Source organism: Delphinapterus leucas, chromosome 18, assembly GCF_059928025.1.
Source record: "Delphinapterus leucas isolate spDelLeu-1000000601 "Yukka" chromosome 18, BTC_Dleu_Yukka2, whole genome shotgun sequence".
In the NCBI taxonomy this organism is placed as follows: Eukaryota; Metazoa; Chordata; class Mammalia; order Artiodactyla; family Monodontidae; genus Delphinapterus; species Delphinapterus leucas.
In genome coordinates this window covers 9,085,785-9,103,246 of record NC_143146.1, presented here as the reverse complement: position 1 = coordinate 9,103,246, position 17,462 = coordinate 9,085,785, and the positions used below count along the sequence as shown (strand labels likewise).

General features: G+C 44.0%; 1 protein-coding gene across 7 annotated transcripts in view; it reads left to right on the top strand.

Moving 5' to 3' along the window:
• Window positions 1–4,525: 4,525 nt before the first annotated feature.
• Window positions 4,526–17,462, top strand: part of TPP2 (tripeptidyl peptidase 2) — a 67,939-nt gene continuing 55,002 nt past the window's right edge. For 2 of the 7 annotated variants that reach the window (XR_004023934.2, XM_030762607.2), the window contains exons 1-2: window positions 4,526–4,760; window positions 12,358–12,486. Coding sequence is in view for 4 of the 7 variants with exons in the window: in XM_030762607.2 (XP_030618467.1) it covers window positions 4,596–4,760; window positions 12,358–12,486 (294 nt within the window). In the remaining 3 variants the exon portion in view is untranslated. Of the gene's footprint in view, window positions 4,761–12,357; window positions 12,487–17,462 lie in introns of those variants that run through there. The other 5 variants (XM_089899394.1, XM_022576817.2, XM_030762606.2 and 2 more) reach the window with 5 other exon arrangements.

Here is a 17,462-nt window from a genome sequence, read left to right as displayed (position 1 = left end):
TGGCCTTCACTTTTCTAATTTTTCAGGATTTTCTCCCCACTTCCCTTTGCCCTGAAAGGCAAGGCTGTCCTAAACATTAGGCTCAAGTTTCTGAGTTTATATCCACTCCAGAAATTCTTCACCACACTGTTAGCCCTCTTTTGCCGATGACTATACTTTTTCACGTGTTGTCCAGTTTTTCTGATTACTGTCAGCAGGAGTCTTGGTCCAAATTGCCTAGTTTATCATTTTATTATTGAAGGTTCAAGGACCTGGAACTGTGTTATAATGCTTAATTTAGTTTGGAGGTAGAAAGAACAGAAAGTGAGAGGATAGCAAGCATAATCTAAAGTATTTAGAATCATGTAAGTCTTAAGGCTAAATGGATATATTATAGATATATATATGTTGGCAAAGTGGCTATTCGGTATAATTAACAAATCTTTTGAATTAAGAGGCATCTTTTGAAAGCCCTTTCTATGTTTATAGAATTTCCCACATTATCAGTCCTGCCTACCCATGCAAGAAGTCAGAAGTTAATCTCCCAGCCTCCTTTACAGCTAAACGCAGGCATGTGATTTAAAGCTTTGCCAAATACCTTTGTTCATCTGGCTTTGCACTGGAGAATGTCTAGGAAGCAGGCATATTCGATAGGAATGGTAATAACGGCCTTGGCCTCCAGGGGGCAGCAGTGGTGAAGTTTGAAGCACCTGAATCTCAGTTTGGTGTGAGCTAGTTTAGTCCGGGTCCTCCGACAAGCAAGTGCCAAGACTGGCTTAAAGGAGCAAGGATTCTATAGGGGGAAATGCCTCTGTAAGGTAAAATAGTCAAGGGTCCACCAAAGGCTGGGAGGGCCATCAAGCCGCGAGGCAAGTTAGACCCTGAGAAAAGAAGAGAAAAGCAAAGGCTGGGTGCCACGCAGCCTAGGGGAGGCTTGGCAAAGCCGGAGGGGAGTCTGCCAGCCCAAATCTGCTGTCACGGAAGCTCCTCATCTCCCAGGAACGGCTCGGCCCTAGCGTTCCTACTTCCCTGCATCACCGCCTGGGAGCCGCCACGGGAGGAGTGGCCTCGCTGCTAACGCTGCGCAGGATTTCTACGCCCGGCATCTGGGACACGATGACGCTTTCACAATCTCTGCGCAGTTTCGGATACTTGATTAAAGAATATTCTCTAAATGATACGGTGCCGCAATAGCTACAAAGAAAGTGACTCATGGGAAGCGATACCTTTGCCCACACCTCTGCACTGGCGCGCAGCCTCCCACCCGGCAGGTGACGGGGAAGGGAGGTGGCCCTCGGGAACACCCTGCTCTGCCCTTCCCGCTCCGAACAATGCTGTGTGGGAGGGTGCGTGCGTCCAGCCTGTTACTTTACCCCACATAGGATGCCCCGGTCCGCTGACCCCGTTGTGTCCTGACACCCCTTCCTCCCCCTCCTCCCCATTCCTAAGCCCTAGTTGTATTTATCTGTATCTTCATTGTTTTCTTCTTAAAGCCAATGAACTGTCAAACTGTTTGTCAAGTTGCACAAACGGACTTGGCATTGAGAGCGTTCCCTTAGCTGGCAATGTCATTAAATCCAGAGAGGAGGAGGTGTAAACGCAGAATGTGGAGAATACTGTGGCTTGAAGACAGAGTAAATGACTTCTTATTGACTTAAAGTGATTTCGGGGGTTTTATAAAACAGTGGTCTTCAAACTGTGATTTAAAGCCATGGATAATTTCAATATGATCAATTTCCAGAGGCTTACATGTCCTATCTACTCTTTTCCAAACTTATCTGCTTGAAGACGTGCCTGTGATGGGAGGACATATCGCCTCCCCTTCGCACCTGTTTCACAGCTGGGTCTCCAGCTTCCTAGAAAAAGGCATCTTACTATCGTGCATCACCTTCAGGTGAAATAGCTTCTTGGGCATCAAATAAAGGGACGATTTGAAAAACTGTCAGCAAAACCTTTCATCAAAGCCCCGAAACATGCCTCTCATGCATCTTTTTAAGAACTGCATTTTCAATAAAAATTTTCTTTTTGTTCTGTAATTTTTATCTTAATCAAATATTTATCAAAGCTTAAGATTTATTTATGTCATTTTGATCAACTTTCCAGTAATTGAAAGATAATCCAAAAGGAAAATTTTAACACTTTGATCCCAGGAAAAAATTTTAAATTAAATATTAACATACATATTTTTGTTGCAGATAATAATAAATGATCAATAGGACTTTCCATCATAAATGTAAATTACATTAGGATAAAATTCTGTGTAGAATGTTAATAAAATTTCAAGAAGAAATAGTGATGTCGAATATCTGATTTTAAATGGAATATGTTCAGGTATATAAATAGAATGGCAGATATCAAAGAGTAACATTCAACTGGCTATATTTAAATGAATGATGTAGAGGTTTCATTAAAGAATGTCAATATTTATAAAATGCCAGATATCACATCCTTTATAATTTCTTGAACGTATGATGACAAATTTCAAAAGTTATATTAAAACTATACAAGAGGGTATGTAATTTTTCTAAAACATTTTTATGGGAGCCGTAAAAAAAAAATTTTTTTTTTTAAAGAACATTGTTATAGGAGTCTAATAAAAAGTCTGCCACTTTGGTTTCACAATGAACAGTTCATTCACCATCCATTCACTGGATGACACTCTGGTCGGAGAGCACAACAGGTGTGGTAGAAAATACTGGGGGCAGACTATGAGAACAGAAATCCAGCTTTTTCACTAACTCCATTTCATAACCCGTGGCAGCCAGTAAACCTGTATACCTTTGCTCCTCATTTGTAAAATGAAGCAACTGGACTACCGGTTCCTTTGAAACTGGAAGCTATTCCATTCTGTCACTACATGTTCTATTTGAATATCTTCTGTATGTCTTTTCTTTACCATTAATTTTAAGCCCTTTTCTAGAGGTAACATAAACACAGTTGGGAGTAGGAAAGAAAACATTAACTATTCTCCATTTCCTCTCCACTAAAGAGAATATGCTTCTCTAAGATTTATGGAATAGAAGAAATGGACAAGTAATCAATTCAAAGAAATTGCACAGCCATTACAGTGATTTTTGAGATTTAGTGGAGAATCTCCCAATCCTATGGATTGGAAACTGGTGTACATAGAATTTCCCTTTACACCAAGCATTCTTAACCTGGAGTCCATGATAGAATCTGATGGGGTTCAAAAACTTGAGTAGGAAAAAAAATATACATCCTTACTTCCACTAACCTTTTAATTAAATATTCCCTTCAATTATAGATGTAGGTAATAACCAGAGTGGTATCAGCAGTTACTGTTTGTTACTGTTTCACCAATAAAAATGTTTACCACAGTACATTACAGGTGTGTCAAAATACTATTTACGCTCTTTACTATTTTGAAATTATGGGAGCTTATTAGATTTGGTGCTAGCTCCTGTTATTTCATGCACAGAAGCATACATATAATTATATGTATAAAACTTGCTATATAAAAAAGTTGGTTTTCATATTTTGATAACTATTTCAACATAATTTCTGGAGTAATTCTATATATTAAATTTTATGAGTTTAAAATTGTTCTGAGGTGTCCATAAGCCCCGCCAGATTGCCAAAGGGGTCGCTGGCACATCCACACAAAACACTAAGATTACCCTGGCAAGAATACAGACAGAAAGATCATTAAGGGCCCCTAGTGCAGCACGGAGCAATTGATAGCCGCCACTGTTAATCTGAAAAACTGCAAATTTTGGCTCGATAATTGAGTGGAGAACCTTCAGGACCAACCAGAAACATCAATTTAAAGAGAGAGTGAGAAAAAAAAAAAAGAATGTTTTTCAGAAATCCCGGAAGCCCAGGGTGAGCAATGAGGATAGGAGGGGCTCACTTCAGGCTGGTATTTGTTACTGGCTACGAGGACGACTGAACGGCCTACAACCCACTTCCTGCTGATGGCAGCTCTGGCCCATCCACACCCTATACGCCCCCCCATCCCCCCATCAAAGGGACACACTCGAGAAAGGGGAACACAATCCCTACACCACTGAATCAAAGAACTCCCTCTCAAAAATTTTTGTACCGGCATTTCGCCAAAATCCACACTCCTAGGGGTTTAGCGAGCGTGAGTTGGCTCCCTTTCCTCGGGGCAACCGGGGATCCTGCAGCAGCTGACCAAAAAGTTTAGTCCACAACCACAAGTTCGGAAACCATCGCTTGCCAGCGGGAGGTACCTGTTACAACAGACTGGCAGCCCATTTCCTTTCCCGTTCCCGGAGGAGTGTTTCGGCCCGGGACATGCGGACCCTTTGCTTGGGAGCCGGCCGTCCCCTAAAAATCCCAAACTCGAGTCTCTTTAAGACCCCAGGTTCGAGAACTGAAGCCTCCAACAACGCCTCCAACTCCACCTCCTTCTCTGCGGCCCGGGCAACACTCGGGCCCAGCTCCAGAGAGCGGCACCGTTGGCTTACGTAGCAGCGCGCGATTGGCCGCCTCTCCCTGGCGGGCCTGGATTGGCCGGTGGCTGGCCCCGCCCCTCGCCCCCGCCCAGGCCCGCGGCCGCCCGGGTGTCCTCGCGTCGCTCGTCCGCGCGCAACCTGGCAGTTTGCCTCTTCTTCGCCTTCCAGCTTGCGTCCATGGCCACCGCAGCGAACGAAGAACCCTTCCCTTTCCACGGCCTCCTCCCGAAGAAAGAGACTGGGGCCGCGTCCTTCCTCTGCCGCTACCCGGAGTATGACGGTCGGGGGGTGCTTATCGCCGTCCTGGACACGGGGGTCGACCCCGGGGCTCCGGGCATGCAGGTGCGGCAGCCGCCGAGGGCCCGGGCGCGGGGGCGCGGGCGGCCGGCCACCGGGCCGGGAACGCGGAGGGGACGCGGCGTCGGAGCCTCGCAGGCCGAAGCCCGCTCTGCGGCCGAGGGGGAGCCGCCGGGAGGAGGCGGAGGGCCCGACGGGGGGCGGGGGGCGAGGGGCCGGCGGCCGGGCGCCCCGGCTGGGCCCTGATCCCGGCCCAGACAAAAGCGGCTGGTCGGGGCGCCCGGGGCCGCCGGTCGCCCAGGAAGCCCCTTCCTACACAGGCGCCTCCAGGCCCGGGCCCTCGGGCTTCTGCCCAGCACACCGCCTTCTTCCGCGGGTGCCTCGTGTCTTGGGCACCAACCGGCGGGTGCCTGTTATTTGCAAAGGAGGATTTTACTGTTTTGTTATTCATGGGAGCGGGGGGTGGGAAGGAAACAGGAAAGGGGCAAATGACCTATCAGAACTTCATTTTTATTGCTGTCGTTCGGGAGGTTTGGTTTGGGGAGGAATAGTTTATCTTGAAACACGAAAGCCGGCTTTCAAGAAGATAACTCGGTCAACTTCCGGAATTGTTTCCTCTGGTAGTTTTATGTATTCTATTTTTAACCCTCTTCCGCAGTGTACTTGTTAGGGTCAGTGAAACGCATGGCTTAGTCTTTGATATAAAGAAGAACCCAACTTTGTTTTTGGCGAACTCTTCAGACTGCATTAAATTATCCTTCCGTATTTTTTTTTCAGCCTCAAAATGTAAGACAACATACTTCATGATTTTTTAAAGTTATTTTGTTTTGCCCTAGCCACCTGTGAAATCGTTAGATCAGGGTACCATGCCGAAAGGTAATTTTTTAAAATGTGTCTCTCTGTTGAAAGCATTCTCATTAAAGTCTTCAAAGTTTGACTTTTGTAAATTTAGTAGCCTGAGCCTTACACCGAAACCCAGCAATAAACAATTTCACAGTTTCAAGACTCATCTCCCAAATGTCTAACCTAATCCTCCTGTACGCTGATCTCTTCCTTGTATCAGCCTTTCCCCTGTATTTCTTAAAACCCTGAAGTTTAATAATTCTCCTCCCCCGTGCCTCTCCCTCCCCTGCATCCCTTATTGTGCTCTCGTATAACTGAGGTAGCATTTTGGAAGTTAGGATGTAATGCCGGGGGTGGGGTGGGGGGTGGGGAGGGAACCAGTCCGGTTCCCAGTCCGGCCGACTCTGTAGAGAATCCCTCTGGGAACGTTGCTCCCTCCTGTTCATTCTTCAGCAGCACTCTGGAGCGCAGGACCCCTCATGGTGGCCCTGCCAGGCAGCTCTGGTGCATCAGGGAGGAGCAGGTGACGCGTTCCCTCCTGGTAGCTCTGGTTGTCCAGTTTTCTTAAGAGCTCGGAAGATGTACAGCAGTGACAGCTATCACCTCATTGAGGCTTCATTACAGTGCAGTAATGGTTTCCATTCTGGTGTGGTGTGTGTTTACTTTTTGTAGGGATAAGTGGGAGGAGAACAGCTGGAGTAAGTGGTCACTGGCCCTTTTGTCCGGATAATAAGGGGATCAGGAGAGTTTGGAGGAGTAATGTCTCAGTAAAAATGCTTTTGTAGAATTTCCCGGACCTGCTTATCAAATAATTCCATTACTCTCTCTATAAAGTAGCAGTAATTCTCATCCCACAGTGTTGCTCTGAAAATTGAGGTGATTAATTACATGTGACTTCTTAAAGTGCTCATGGAAAGTGTTAAACACTGATTTTTTTAAGCAAGGCTATTTAGTAGAGGGAGTTTATGCTGGATCTTGAATCACCATCTCTCTGAAGGATGAATACGCATTAGATATTATGTGCATGTAATAATAAATGTTTGAGCAACAACATATTTGAAGTAAAATGAAAACATAACTCTTATCTTCTAACAACTTGAACTCTGAGAGATTGACCTAAACATGGCCATCTGAAAGAAGTTCACTAAGGTGGCTTGCAAACATGAGTGAATTTTTAAGGTTTTTTTCCCCCCTTTACCTTTAACAAATGTATCTTGTAGATCTGTGTATACATCATTAAGATGAGACGGTGGATAGAAATAAAGTGGAAGGAAAGAGTGAAATGGGAAGAGGAGGTTGAACTGGACATTTGGAAAGGCAGATGGTGTCTGAGTAGGGGACTAGGGGTGCAAGGGAGAGTTTTCAGGAACACAGTGGGAGTCCCATTCTAGTCTCATTCTTTGGTGACGGCCTTGGGCCCAGTTCTCTTGTGATAGCGTGTAGGCTTCATTAAATGTAGAGGGTGGCCAGCATGAGAGGAGGAGTAATTAAATAAATGGTTAAGTCTTTTCCTCAGCAAATATTCAGGCACCTGCCAGGTCCCTAACATTCTGCGTTAAGAGATGATGTAGTCCTGCAGATAACTGTTAACAGAAGTTGATCAGGGGACCAGTGAGAGCTGGAGCAATCAGGCTTCGCGGACAAGAGATGGGGCTTGGACTGGACCTGGAAATAAACCCATGGTAGCCAGCGGGTCTCCTGGCTGCCATTGGTCACCCTTCACATGGCCAAAGTTACTTTCCTTAAAAAACAAAACAAAACAAAACAACCCATCACACCTTTGCTTAATATAAAACAGAACTATTTGGGCATCCCAGTTGTCTTTGCGTTGAAACCCCCAGATTTGAACTTTGCACAGCTCTTTGCCATTCAGCTCCAGCTCTTTGCGTAGCCTTGGTTCTCATCCCACCACTTCTTCTGTCCACATCCACTCCGCCCACCATTGAAGCACCCCGCCTGTGCTTCCACCAACAGCATTTCACAGCTTTGCTCTCACCCAGATGTTCCAGGTCTTTCCCCAACACATGCCTTTGCATGTGGGGTTTAATCTGCCTGCAGGCCTTCTACAATCACCTGTAAACACCTACTTAATCACTTAAGACCAGCTGGGCCTTCACCTGTTACCTTTGGGGTTATCTAGTGATATTAATTCAGCCCCCCACTGTGTATTTATGTGTGTGTGCCAACCGCTGTGTTAGGACCTGGGGGTTCAAAGAGGAGTAAGGCCCAGTCCCTGGTGACAGTTATTCAGTTTGCTCTCATAGCAATTTTTTCATATCCTATAGCACTTAAAAAAACTTTTTTTTTTTTGGCTGCACTCAGGCCCTCAGCAGTGAAAGCACGGAGTCCTAACCACTGGACTGCCAGGGAATTCCCTAAAATGTTTCATTTTAGTATATCGGCTTATATACCTTTTTCCTGGTTCAGTTAAAATTCCTTGAAAGCATATATCCAAATTCATTTTGTATGAAATGTGCTTGTAACATTTTGTGTTGAATGGAAAAAAAATGTATATATGTGATAATGTCCACAATTTCCTCATGGGAAAAAAAACAGTTTGGGAAGGAGGAAGTAGTCCTGTAAAAGTCTTTCTAATTTTACCTTCACTAAAATATAATGGAGTACAGTAAGGAAGTTATCATAGGTATGTACTTGGTTACTAATAGTGGGTGCTCTCTATTAATTTAAGTTTTATTACCTCCCTTTCAGTTAGCCTTTCCTGATTCCCCCAAGCTGGCTTTTGTGTTCTTACATGCTTTCCTAGACACTGTCCTTATCATTATTATTTATTGTCCTATATTGCTGTTCTCTTTTTTTTTTTAAATAAATTTATTTATTTATTTGGCTGTGTTGGGTCTTCGTTGCTGCATGCGGGCTTTCTCTAGTTGCGGTGAGCGGGGGCTACTCTTCCTTGTGGTGTGCGGGCTTCTCATTGCAGTGGCTTCTCTTGTTGTGGAGCACGGGCTCTAGGTACGTGGGCTTCAGTAGTTGCAGCACACGGGCTCAGTAGTTGCGGCGCACGGGCTTAGTTACTCCACGGCATGTGGGATCTTCCTGGACCAGGGCTCGAACCTGTGTCGCCTGCTTTGGCAGGCGGATTCTAAACCACTGTGCCACCAGGGAAGTCCTGTTCTCTTTTCTCATTTGTCTTCCCAATTGGATTGTAAGCTTTCTGAAAGCAAAGCCTGTCTTATTCATTCATCATTATGTTCTTAGAATAACATTTAATAGTGTTTGTTTATAACATACCATTCTTTGCTTAAAGGAGTATTTTAAGTATCTTCCCTGAAATTTCAAGTGGATGCTTATACGTTCACTTTGGCTTGTGCAGGATAGTTTGCGAACCTTCCCCCTTTTGTTCCAGTCCTCTACAAACCCTCACCAACTGCACTGTAACTGTTTCAGTGGAGACGCAAAGTAACGTAGATTCTTGATGTTCGGGGAGAATATCTTTGGGCCATTTCTGTTCTGTTCGGCCAGTGGCGCCCAGTAAGCATCTCAGTCTCCCACCCCGTTCCCAGGGCTTATCACCTTAGCTCTCCTCATAGTAACTGTGCCTTCAGGCCCATGGTACCCCCTCCCCGTCCTCAAAGATGAGGGATAGAGTTTCAGTGTTAGCAGTTCAGTTTCCTGGCCTCCTCCCAGAGCGCCTCTGCAAAATTCTCAGCTGATTTGCCTTTTTAAAACCTGTCCTTCCTAACCCTAAACTCCCTCTTGTATCTTCTTATCTCCAGTGGAGTGGTTCCCTTTACCTAATGGTTGAAGGAAGGAGTAACTGCATGTATGAGAATTTTTAATGAGAGAGAGAGAGAGAGATCCTAGTGAGTAAAGCTTGTGGCAGTTGTAGATGGTAAATAAACCACTAAATCCCGTTAGGCTTTCTTCCTTTGCTTACACTCATAATGAGGTTTCTAATGAGAGGGATCCGTGTCTGACTTGTTAGTGATCTCTTGTGATTCTCAATCTCAAGTCACCGAAGTTGCTTGGTCATTGAACGAGAAAGCGAAGACAAATGGTTTGTGTTCTTAGGGCTGTGGTGTAGCTTTCAAATTATGTTCTTATTTGGAATACATTTTAAAATAGATTATTTGCTTATGGTCTTAGTACATGATCTGGCTAGTTTTAACTTTATAGGAGAGTATTAACTTCCTCTTAGTGGCTTCTATTTTTGTTAGATTTTCTTATATTTTTCTTCATTCCTTTATTTTCATTTTATTTTATTCTTAAAGATACTAGCCAGTCCCTTCACAATCAGTGTCTGATTTGGTTTTTTTTTTAAATAAATTTATTTATATATGTATTTATTTTTGGCTGCATTGGGTCCTCGTTGCTGTGCGTGGGCTTTCTCTAATTGTGGCGAGTGCAGGCTGCTCTTCATTGCGGAGCGCGGGCTCTAGGTGCACGGGCTTCAGTAGTTGTGGCACATGGGCTTCAGTAGTTGTGGCACATGGGCTCGGTAGTTGTGGCACGTGGGCTCAGTAGTTGTGGCTTGCGGACTCAGTAGTTTTGGTGCATGGGCTTAGTTGCTCTGCGGCATGTGGGATCTTCCCGGACCAGGGCTCGAACCCATGTCCCCTGCATTAACAGGTGGATTCTTAACCACGTGCCTCCAGGGAAGCCCCTGATTTAAGTTTTATCATAATTTTATCAGGGTTTGGTATGATTTCTGCAGTGATTTTTGTTTAATTATGATTTTGAGCCTTCTCAGTATGTTAGAATACTTATTACTAGTATAGACAGCCCCCCCAGAAATGAACATCCAGCTGATGAATTACCATACATAAAAATAACAGCTGTGCGGCCCCTGACAGAGCTGTCAGCCCCCCGTTGGTCGATGATTGGAGTGAGATCCGGGATCCACCAGCCACCCCCTAGTTTTGCCTTGTCAAAAAAAAAGTGTGTTTGTTTCCTCCACATAGTGAATTCCCCCCCTCCTTTCGGGTGCACCCTAACTGCAGAGCTCTGAGGACACTGCAGTTGGTGTTGGGGAGGAGGGTGTGAGACCAGAAAGACTCCTAGTTATGGACACTACACTTCGTCCTAAAGAGGGGGAATTCTCCGGGTGGAAAAGGAATCTGAAGGCTGTACTCTTGTCACACTATAAGCATTTTTTTACATTCCTGTTTCTCTCTTGGGGGGGGGGTCTTCATTTTTCTGTCTTTTTTGTGTCTCCACACCTGATTCCTGCTGGTAACTCAGCATGTATATCTTGAATGCTGCAAATTCCCTTTGCAAAGCTAGCCCAGAAAGAGCCCCAAAATAGTTTTTCCCACAAAGGCAATAAGGATATTCAGTATTACTGTTAGCTGTAGCAGTCAGCATGGCCCAAATGAAAGTCTGGGGCTGGCCAAGAAACCACAGCTGAGGAAAATCAATCTTAATGCTAAGTAATTTGTGTCAGGCCATCCAACAATCCCATATGCCTTGAGTACCTAACAGGCACTGCTAGGTTTGGGGTAGTTTGGTGAATAAAATAGACATAGCCGTTGCCCTTATGGAGCTTATCTTCTGATAGTGCAAACAGGTAAAGAGTCACAAACAGTAATTACGAATTGAGTTAAGTTCTGTGAAGGAAACAAGGTACAGTGAGAAAGTAATCAGGCTTAGGATGACGAGCACGTAAATGAGATCATCAGGGAGGCCTTTCTGAAGGGGGCGGTATTTTACTAGAAAATGGAAAGGTGAGACTGGGATACCTGTGGAACAACTGAAGAAACAGAGAATTCCCAGCAGAAGGACCTGGCGCAGAAAGTCACGAGGCAGGAGGAAGGTGGCCGTGTCCAAGGAGTTGAAAGGAGACCAGGTGGTCAGAGGCGGGAGTGACTGGCACCCTTGGCACGGTCCGCTCCCGATGTCTGTGAGTCCACTGAGGGTGTTCAGTGGAGGACTGCCACAACCCGACTGGCTTTGCTGTTGCTTGTGGAGGGCCTCCTGGGAGCCAGCATTGCGTATGAGCAGGCAGTGGTGGTGGTGGAGAGGTTCAGGACACCAGTAGTGAAGAATCAAGGGAAGGTGGGTCTGAACTGTACTTTAGAGGTAGAAGGAAGAGGACTTCCTGAGAGATATGTTGTGAGGAGTAAACTAAAGAATCTGAGGACTCTGTAAGTTTCTGGCTTGAGCAGCTGGGTGTGTGTTGGCTTCCCGAGATGGCAAGGCCTGGGGAGAGACAAGTTTGAGTGCTAAGTTTGAACTTGATTTAAGAAGTTTGAGTGTTAGTGTAACCTCCAATAATGAAATGTTATTAAACATTTTCCCCTTAAAGTTTTGTCCAACCAAAAACTCACTTTCTTCAGACCTTTTCTCAAATGTTAACCTTCTCAGTGATACCTTTCTTGACCAGCCTAATTAGTATTGAAAGCCCCATACCACCTGTCTCCTTTCCCTGCTTGATTTTCTTCCTAGTAGTGATTACCATGTGACGTGTTATATATTTGACTTGTTGATTGAGTCCATGTAACACAGAGTGTGTGAGGTCAGGAATTTTGTGTACTGATCATTGCTGTATTCCCGACACCTAACAGAGTGTGGCCTGTGGTAGGTGCCCAAGAAGTATCTACCTGAACACATGAAACCACTTGAAGGATTCTGTGCTGTTTTCTGTAACTAAATCTTCTTGTTAGTATCTGTCAGGCTTTTGGCTTAAAACTTCAGTTCTCTTTTTAAAATGAATGCAGATTTTATAGGATATTTTAGTTATGGGTACATGTGCATGCACACACACACGTACGGGAGCTGGCATTGCTTTAAGGATAAAAACTAAAATCTATAATTCATATTTTAATTGTCTCTTAATTTTCAGGTTACAACTGATGGAAGACCGAAAATCATTGATATCATTGACACAACAGGAAGTGGTGATGTGAACACTGCTACAGTGGTAGAGCCAAAAGATGGTGAAATTATTGGTCTTTCAGGAAGAGTGCTTAAGGTTGGAGCTTTTATCTTTTTATTGAATTTTTTTCTTTTTGTACTATCACCTCAAAGCATTTTACGTTTTTACCTTACATTTCATGGTATGGTATTAGTTACCTATTGCCATATAACAGATCACCTCAAAGCTTCATGCTTTAAAACAACAAACATTTGTTATTTTACAGTTTCTGTGAGTTGGGACTCTGGATGTGACTTAGCTGGGTGCCTCTGTTCAAGATCTCTCCTGAGCTTGCTAACTGTCGGCCAGGGCTGTGATTTCATCTGAAGGCTTGATGTGGCTGGGGAAGGGGAATTTGTGGTTATTGGCAGGCTTGGTTCCTCAGCACATGGGCCTCTCCATGCGGCTGCTTCACAGCATTCAGCTGCCTTCCCCAGGGCAAGCAGTCAGAGAGAGCCCACGTGGAGGCTCTGGTCCCTTTATAAAATGATGTTGGAAGTGGTGCCTGTTGCCTCTGCCATGTTCTTTTCATTCAAAGTGAGTCAGTAGATCAGCACACACTTACAGAGAGGGGATTTTACAAGGGCATGGGTACCAGGTGGTGTGGACCCTTAGGGTCCATCTTAGTGGAAGTTATTGTTTTTGTTGTTTGATAGTGGGCTTGGAATTGGGATTTTTTTTTTTTTCCAGTATGGCTGCTGTATTCTAAAAATTTTAAGATTTAAGTCGAAAGGTGGGAAAAGTGATGAGAATGTAGTTTTGCCTTCCGCTTTTCCCTTCTGGGAACTTGAACTTGAAATATTTAGGCTTTAATATTTGTGGACTTACATATCTGACCTTGTCTTATTCCATGTACTTGGCAGAAAGGCTGGGGTAAGCTAACATGAAAGATGATTAGGAAACAAACATAAAGCAGTTCATGAGATATTAGCTAATGGGTTTGTTAGATGGCAAGAATTTGATTGTGTTTCAGTACTCTTATCTTTTCAAACAATAAGCAGAATTAGTTTGGAAGGTAAATTTGTGGTTATTTAGATATCTAAAGAGCTATATTTAACTTCCCATCTTTTACCATCTGTCTGAATCATGTTTAGACCTTGTCTCTCAGGTAAGATCGTCACGGCAGTGTATTAGTTTTCTGTGCAGCACAACAAATTAACACAAACGGCAGCTTACCACATATGTTCCTACATTTACTATCTCACAGTTTCTGTGGGTCAGGAGTCTGGGCATGACTTTTTGTGGTCCTCTGCTCAGGGTTCCACAAGACCTCAGTCAGGTGTTGGTTGGGACTGTGGTCTCAACTGAGGCTCAGGATCATCTTCCAGGTTCACCTTGTTGTTGGGAGAATTCATTCATGACAGCGTGTTTCTTCAAGGCCAGCAGGAGAATCTCTGTGACCTCGGGGGTGACCCCAGTCTCTCTTTTAAAGAGCTTGCCTGATTAGGTCAGGCTCACCAGGGCACTCTCCTTTTGATGAATTCAGTCACCTGATGAGGGACGTTTTATTGCATCTGAAAAAGCCCTTCACCTTTGCCATATTACTTCCCATAACATAATCATAGGAGTAGTATCTCCTTATGTTCATAGTTCCGCTGCCTGTCACAGGCAGATGGCAGGCATTCATATCCCGGTTTTGCTTCTTTTCCCGCGTGTTGTGGACTGCATGTGTGACCCCTGAATTCGTATGTTGAAGCCCTAACACCCAGTGTGATGGTAGTAGGAGGTGGGACCTTTGGGAGGTGATTAGTGTTAGTTAGATGAGGTCATGAGGGAGGGGCCCTCATGATGGGATTAGCGCCTTGATAAGTGCCCTTCTAAGGGAGAGCTTGCTTTCTCTCTGCTCTGTGAGGACACCATGAGAAAGCCATACCTGCAGGCCAGGAAGGGCGTCTCACCAGAATCCGGCCATGCTAGCACCCTGATCTCGTGCCGCTTCAAAACTGTGAGAAAACAAATGTCTGTTATTAAACCACCCAGTCTGTGGTATTTTCTTATGGTGGCCCAAGCTGACAAAGGCACCATGTGCTTTAAAAAGAAATACTGCAGGGAAATGACTTTCTGCACATCTGAATTGCTCTAGTTTTGCCTGTCTTTCCCAAGTCAACTTGTTATTTAGAGTATGTTTCAAAGAGAAACCTGGGATTCCTGTGAGTTACAGTACTCTGGGAAACTAGAGAGCATTCCTAGTAAGTCAGGCAGATTTAGAATCATATAAAGTATCAATAGTATCCTCAAAAATCTGTTTTTGAATAGTTGTAGCCCATGCTGTAGATGAACCATCCACACTTGCAATGTTACTAGTGCTTAAAGGTAGAATTAGTGTATTGTATACATGGCTGTGAAGTAAGATCAGAAAATTGATAGATCGGTATTTACATCCTTTCTCAACTTGGTGGTATATTTCTTTAGCTGTGCTATTAACTGTTCTCAGCCCATCAGTATAGTGAGTTTTTTTAATTTAATTTTTAATTGTATCCAATATGTCTACATAGTTTAAAGAACCTTCTACAAGGCTTCTAAAGAAAAGTTCACTCGCCTTTCCATGGATCACCACCAATTCCTGCTCAACCAGGGTTAAGGCTTTGATATATTATCTCAGAGTTTTAAATGACAAGCTAAAATACTTTTTATTCTAATTTTTACCCCCTACTTTTAGACTTTATCTGTAGAATTAAAAGTGGAAGAAGAGGGTTTAGCTCTCTGGTCCTTCATTTCTGAGAAATTTTCTTGCATTGTCTCTTGGGTTACTTCCTCCCACTTTTTTGCTGTTCTTTTATCTGAGACTCCTGTTAAGCGGACACTGACCTCTTTAGTTGATCCTCCAGTTTTCTACCTTTTCTTCATTGCTTTTGTTTGATTTTTTTCCTTCCTGAGAGAGTTCCAAGATGTTCTCAACATTTTCTTCTAGCTCATGTATTGAATTTTGCCAATTTTTAATTGCAGAAGTCTGTTCATGTTCCCTCAGAGCACATTTCTGTGTCATGTATACAGTGATTTATCTGTGAGAATATCATTGTCTTGAAAAGTTCTGTCTCATGACTTCTTCTGTTCCTCTTCTTCCTCACCTTCTGCTTCCTCCTGCCCTCCTTCTTTCTCCTGATCTTGCTCTCCTTTTCCTTCACCTCCTCCCGACCCTCCTCCTGCTTCCCTGGCCTGTTCTTCCGTGTGCTTTGCTTTTGACTTGAGCACTTTTCCTCGGGTGTCCCCTCACCGCAGCTGTCTCTGATTTAGTGGCACATGAAAGGTGATTGGAAGTTCCCTGCTTGTGGAGAGTCTGTGGTGTGGGTCTCACTGTAGGGTCACGATACTATCATGGGAGGCCCCAGGATCTCCGTATATGGTATATTTTTTCCATTGAGATGCCCAGTTACCTCAAAGAGGACCTTCGCCTGTTTGGCCTGGAGTTTGGGGGCAGAGGAGTGAGAGAGGAGCCTGGCCCTCAGCATCTGGGGACCTGAGCCTTGAAAGGCACCCGGGGAGAGTTCTTGCAGACTCTTCACTGTGCCTCGTCTCTCCCATCCTCTCTAGAGAGGATGTAGACCTCTCTAGAGAGTTCACATCCCAGCTGTCGCTCATCACCTTCATGCAGGATGTGGGGGTAGGCAGCTGGGGACCAATTGGTCCTCATACCGACTTTCCACCCGTCTTCTTGGTTACAGTTCCCTTCTCCAGCCATACACAGACCATAGTTACACACATGTTCAGTTAATTTTTTTTCAAGCATGTGCAGGTGTTCAGATATTTTGCAGTAGTCATTAAAAAGAATAATGTTGTTAGTCACTGGGATTCTAGCTAGTGGGATCTCTCAGAACTCTTTAGTACAGAGTTTTCAGAAAGCAACACAGTAAAGCCTTCAAGTTTCTTTGATTTAACCGTGCTTTAAAATGAGTCAAATACCTGTATTCTACTTCTGCTTCTTCCAAATAGCCTGTAAACTGCTGACGGTTAATGTCTAATTCTTCTGCCAGTTTAAGATCAATGACAGTTAGGTGCTTTGAAGATTCCTGCCGTCTCATTCTCTACGGATGCTGTTCTAAGCTGTCTTGAGAAACTGGTAGTCCATTACTTATGGCCAGCGGTACTCGTAGGAGCAGGTAGAAGCAAAAGAGTGAATAGAAGGATAACACCTTTCATGGTAAATTGTACAGGCAAGAAGAAAAGTGCATGAAACACACATGTTCAGTTTAATGAGTAATTTAAACAGACGCCATTTTATCCACCCAGATAAGACCGAGAGCGTTGCCAGGCCTCAGAAGCTTTCTGTGTTCTCCAGATCACAATGCATTTTGACTTTTGTGATAATCTCTTCTTTGCTTTCCTTTACAGTTTTACCATCTCTATGTGGATACATGGAATATATTTGTTAGTTTTGCCTACTGTGACCTTTATATGAATGGCCTCATTTGTGTGTCATTTCATGTCTTCTTTTCCTGGGTGTTTGCAAGATTTATGAGATTCAGCCATGATTTGTATGGAGCAATGATGTGTTGAGTTTCATTGCTGTGCCTGTGACATAGTTTGTATGCACCACATTCTGTCCATTCTGCTGGGGAACAGTTGAGTTGTTTCCAGTTTGGAGCTGTCACTAACAGTTCTTTAGAGAACATTCTTGCAAACAAATCCTGTGCACACATGTACAGATAGCTCTAGGATGTGTACCTCTAGGAGTGGAATTGCTGAGTCATAGAGATACACCTTTACTAGGTGATGCCGAACAGTTTTTCCAAGTGTTTGTACTAAAATACATTTCCACCAGCTGTATATAGGAGTTTTAATAGTTGCACTGCTAATAACGCTTGGTGTTTTTAGGCGTTTAAAATTTTGCTTATAGGCTGGGAATCTAGCTGTATCACGTTGTGGTTTTAATTTGCATTCCTCTAATTACTAATATGATTGAGCACCTTTTCATATGTTGCTTAGACATTTGGATTTCCTCTTTTGTGAAGTGCCTCTTCGAGTTCATTTGCCCTTTGTTTTTAATACTGAGTTGTTATGATTTGTGGGATTACCTGTCCTTGGGTTACATGTGT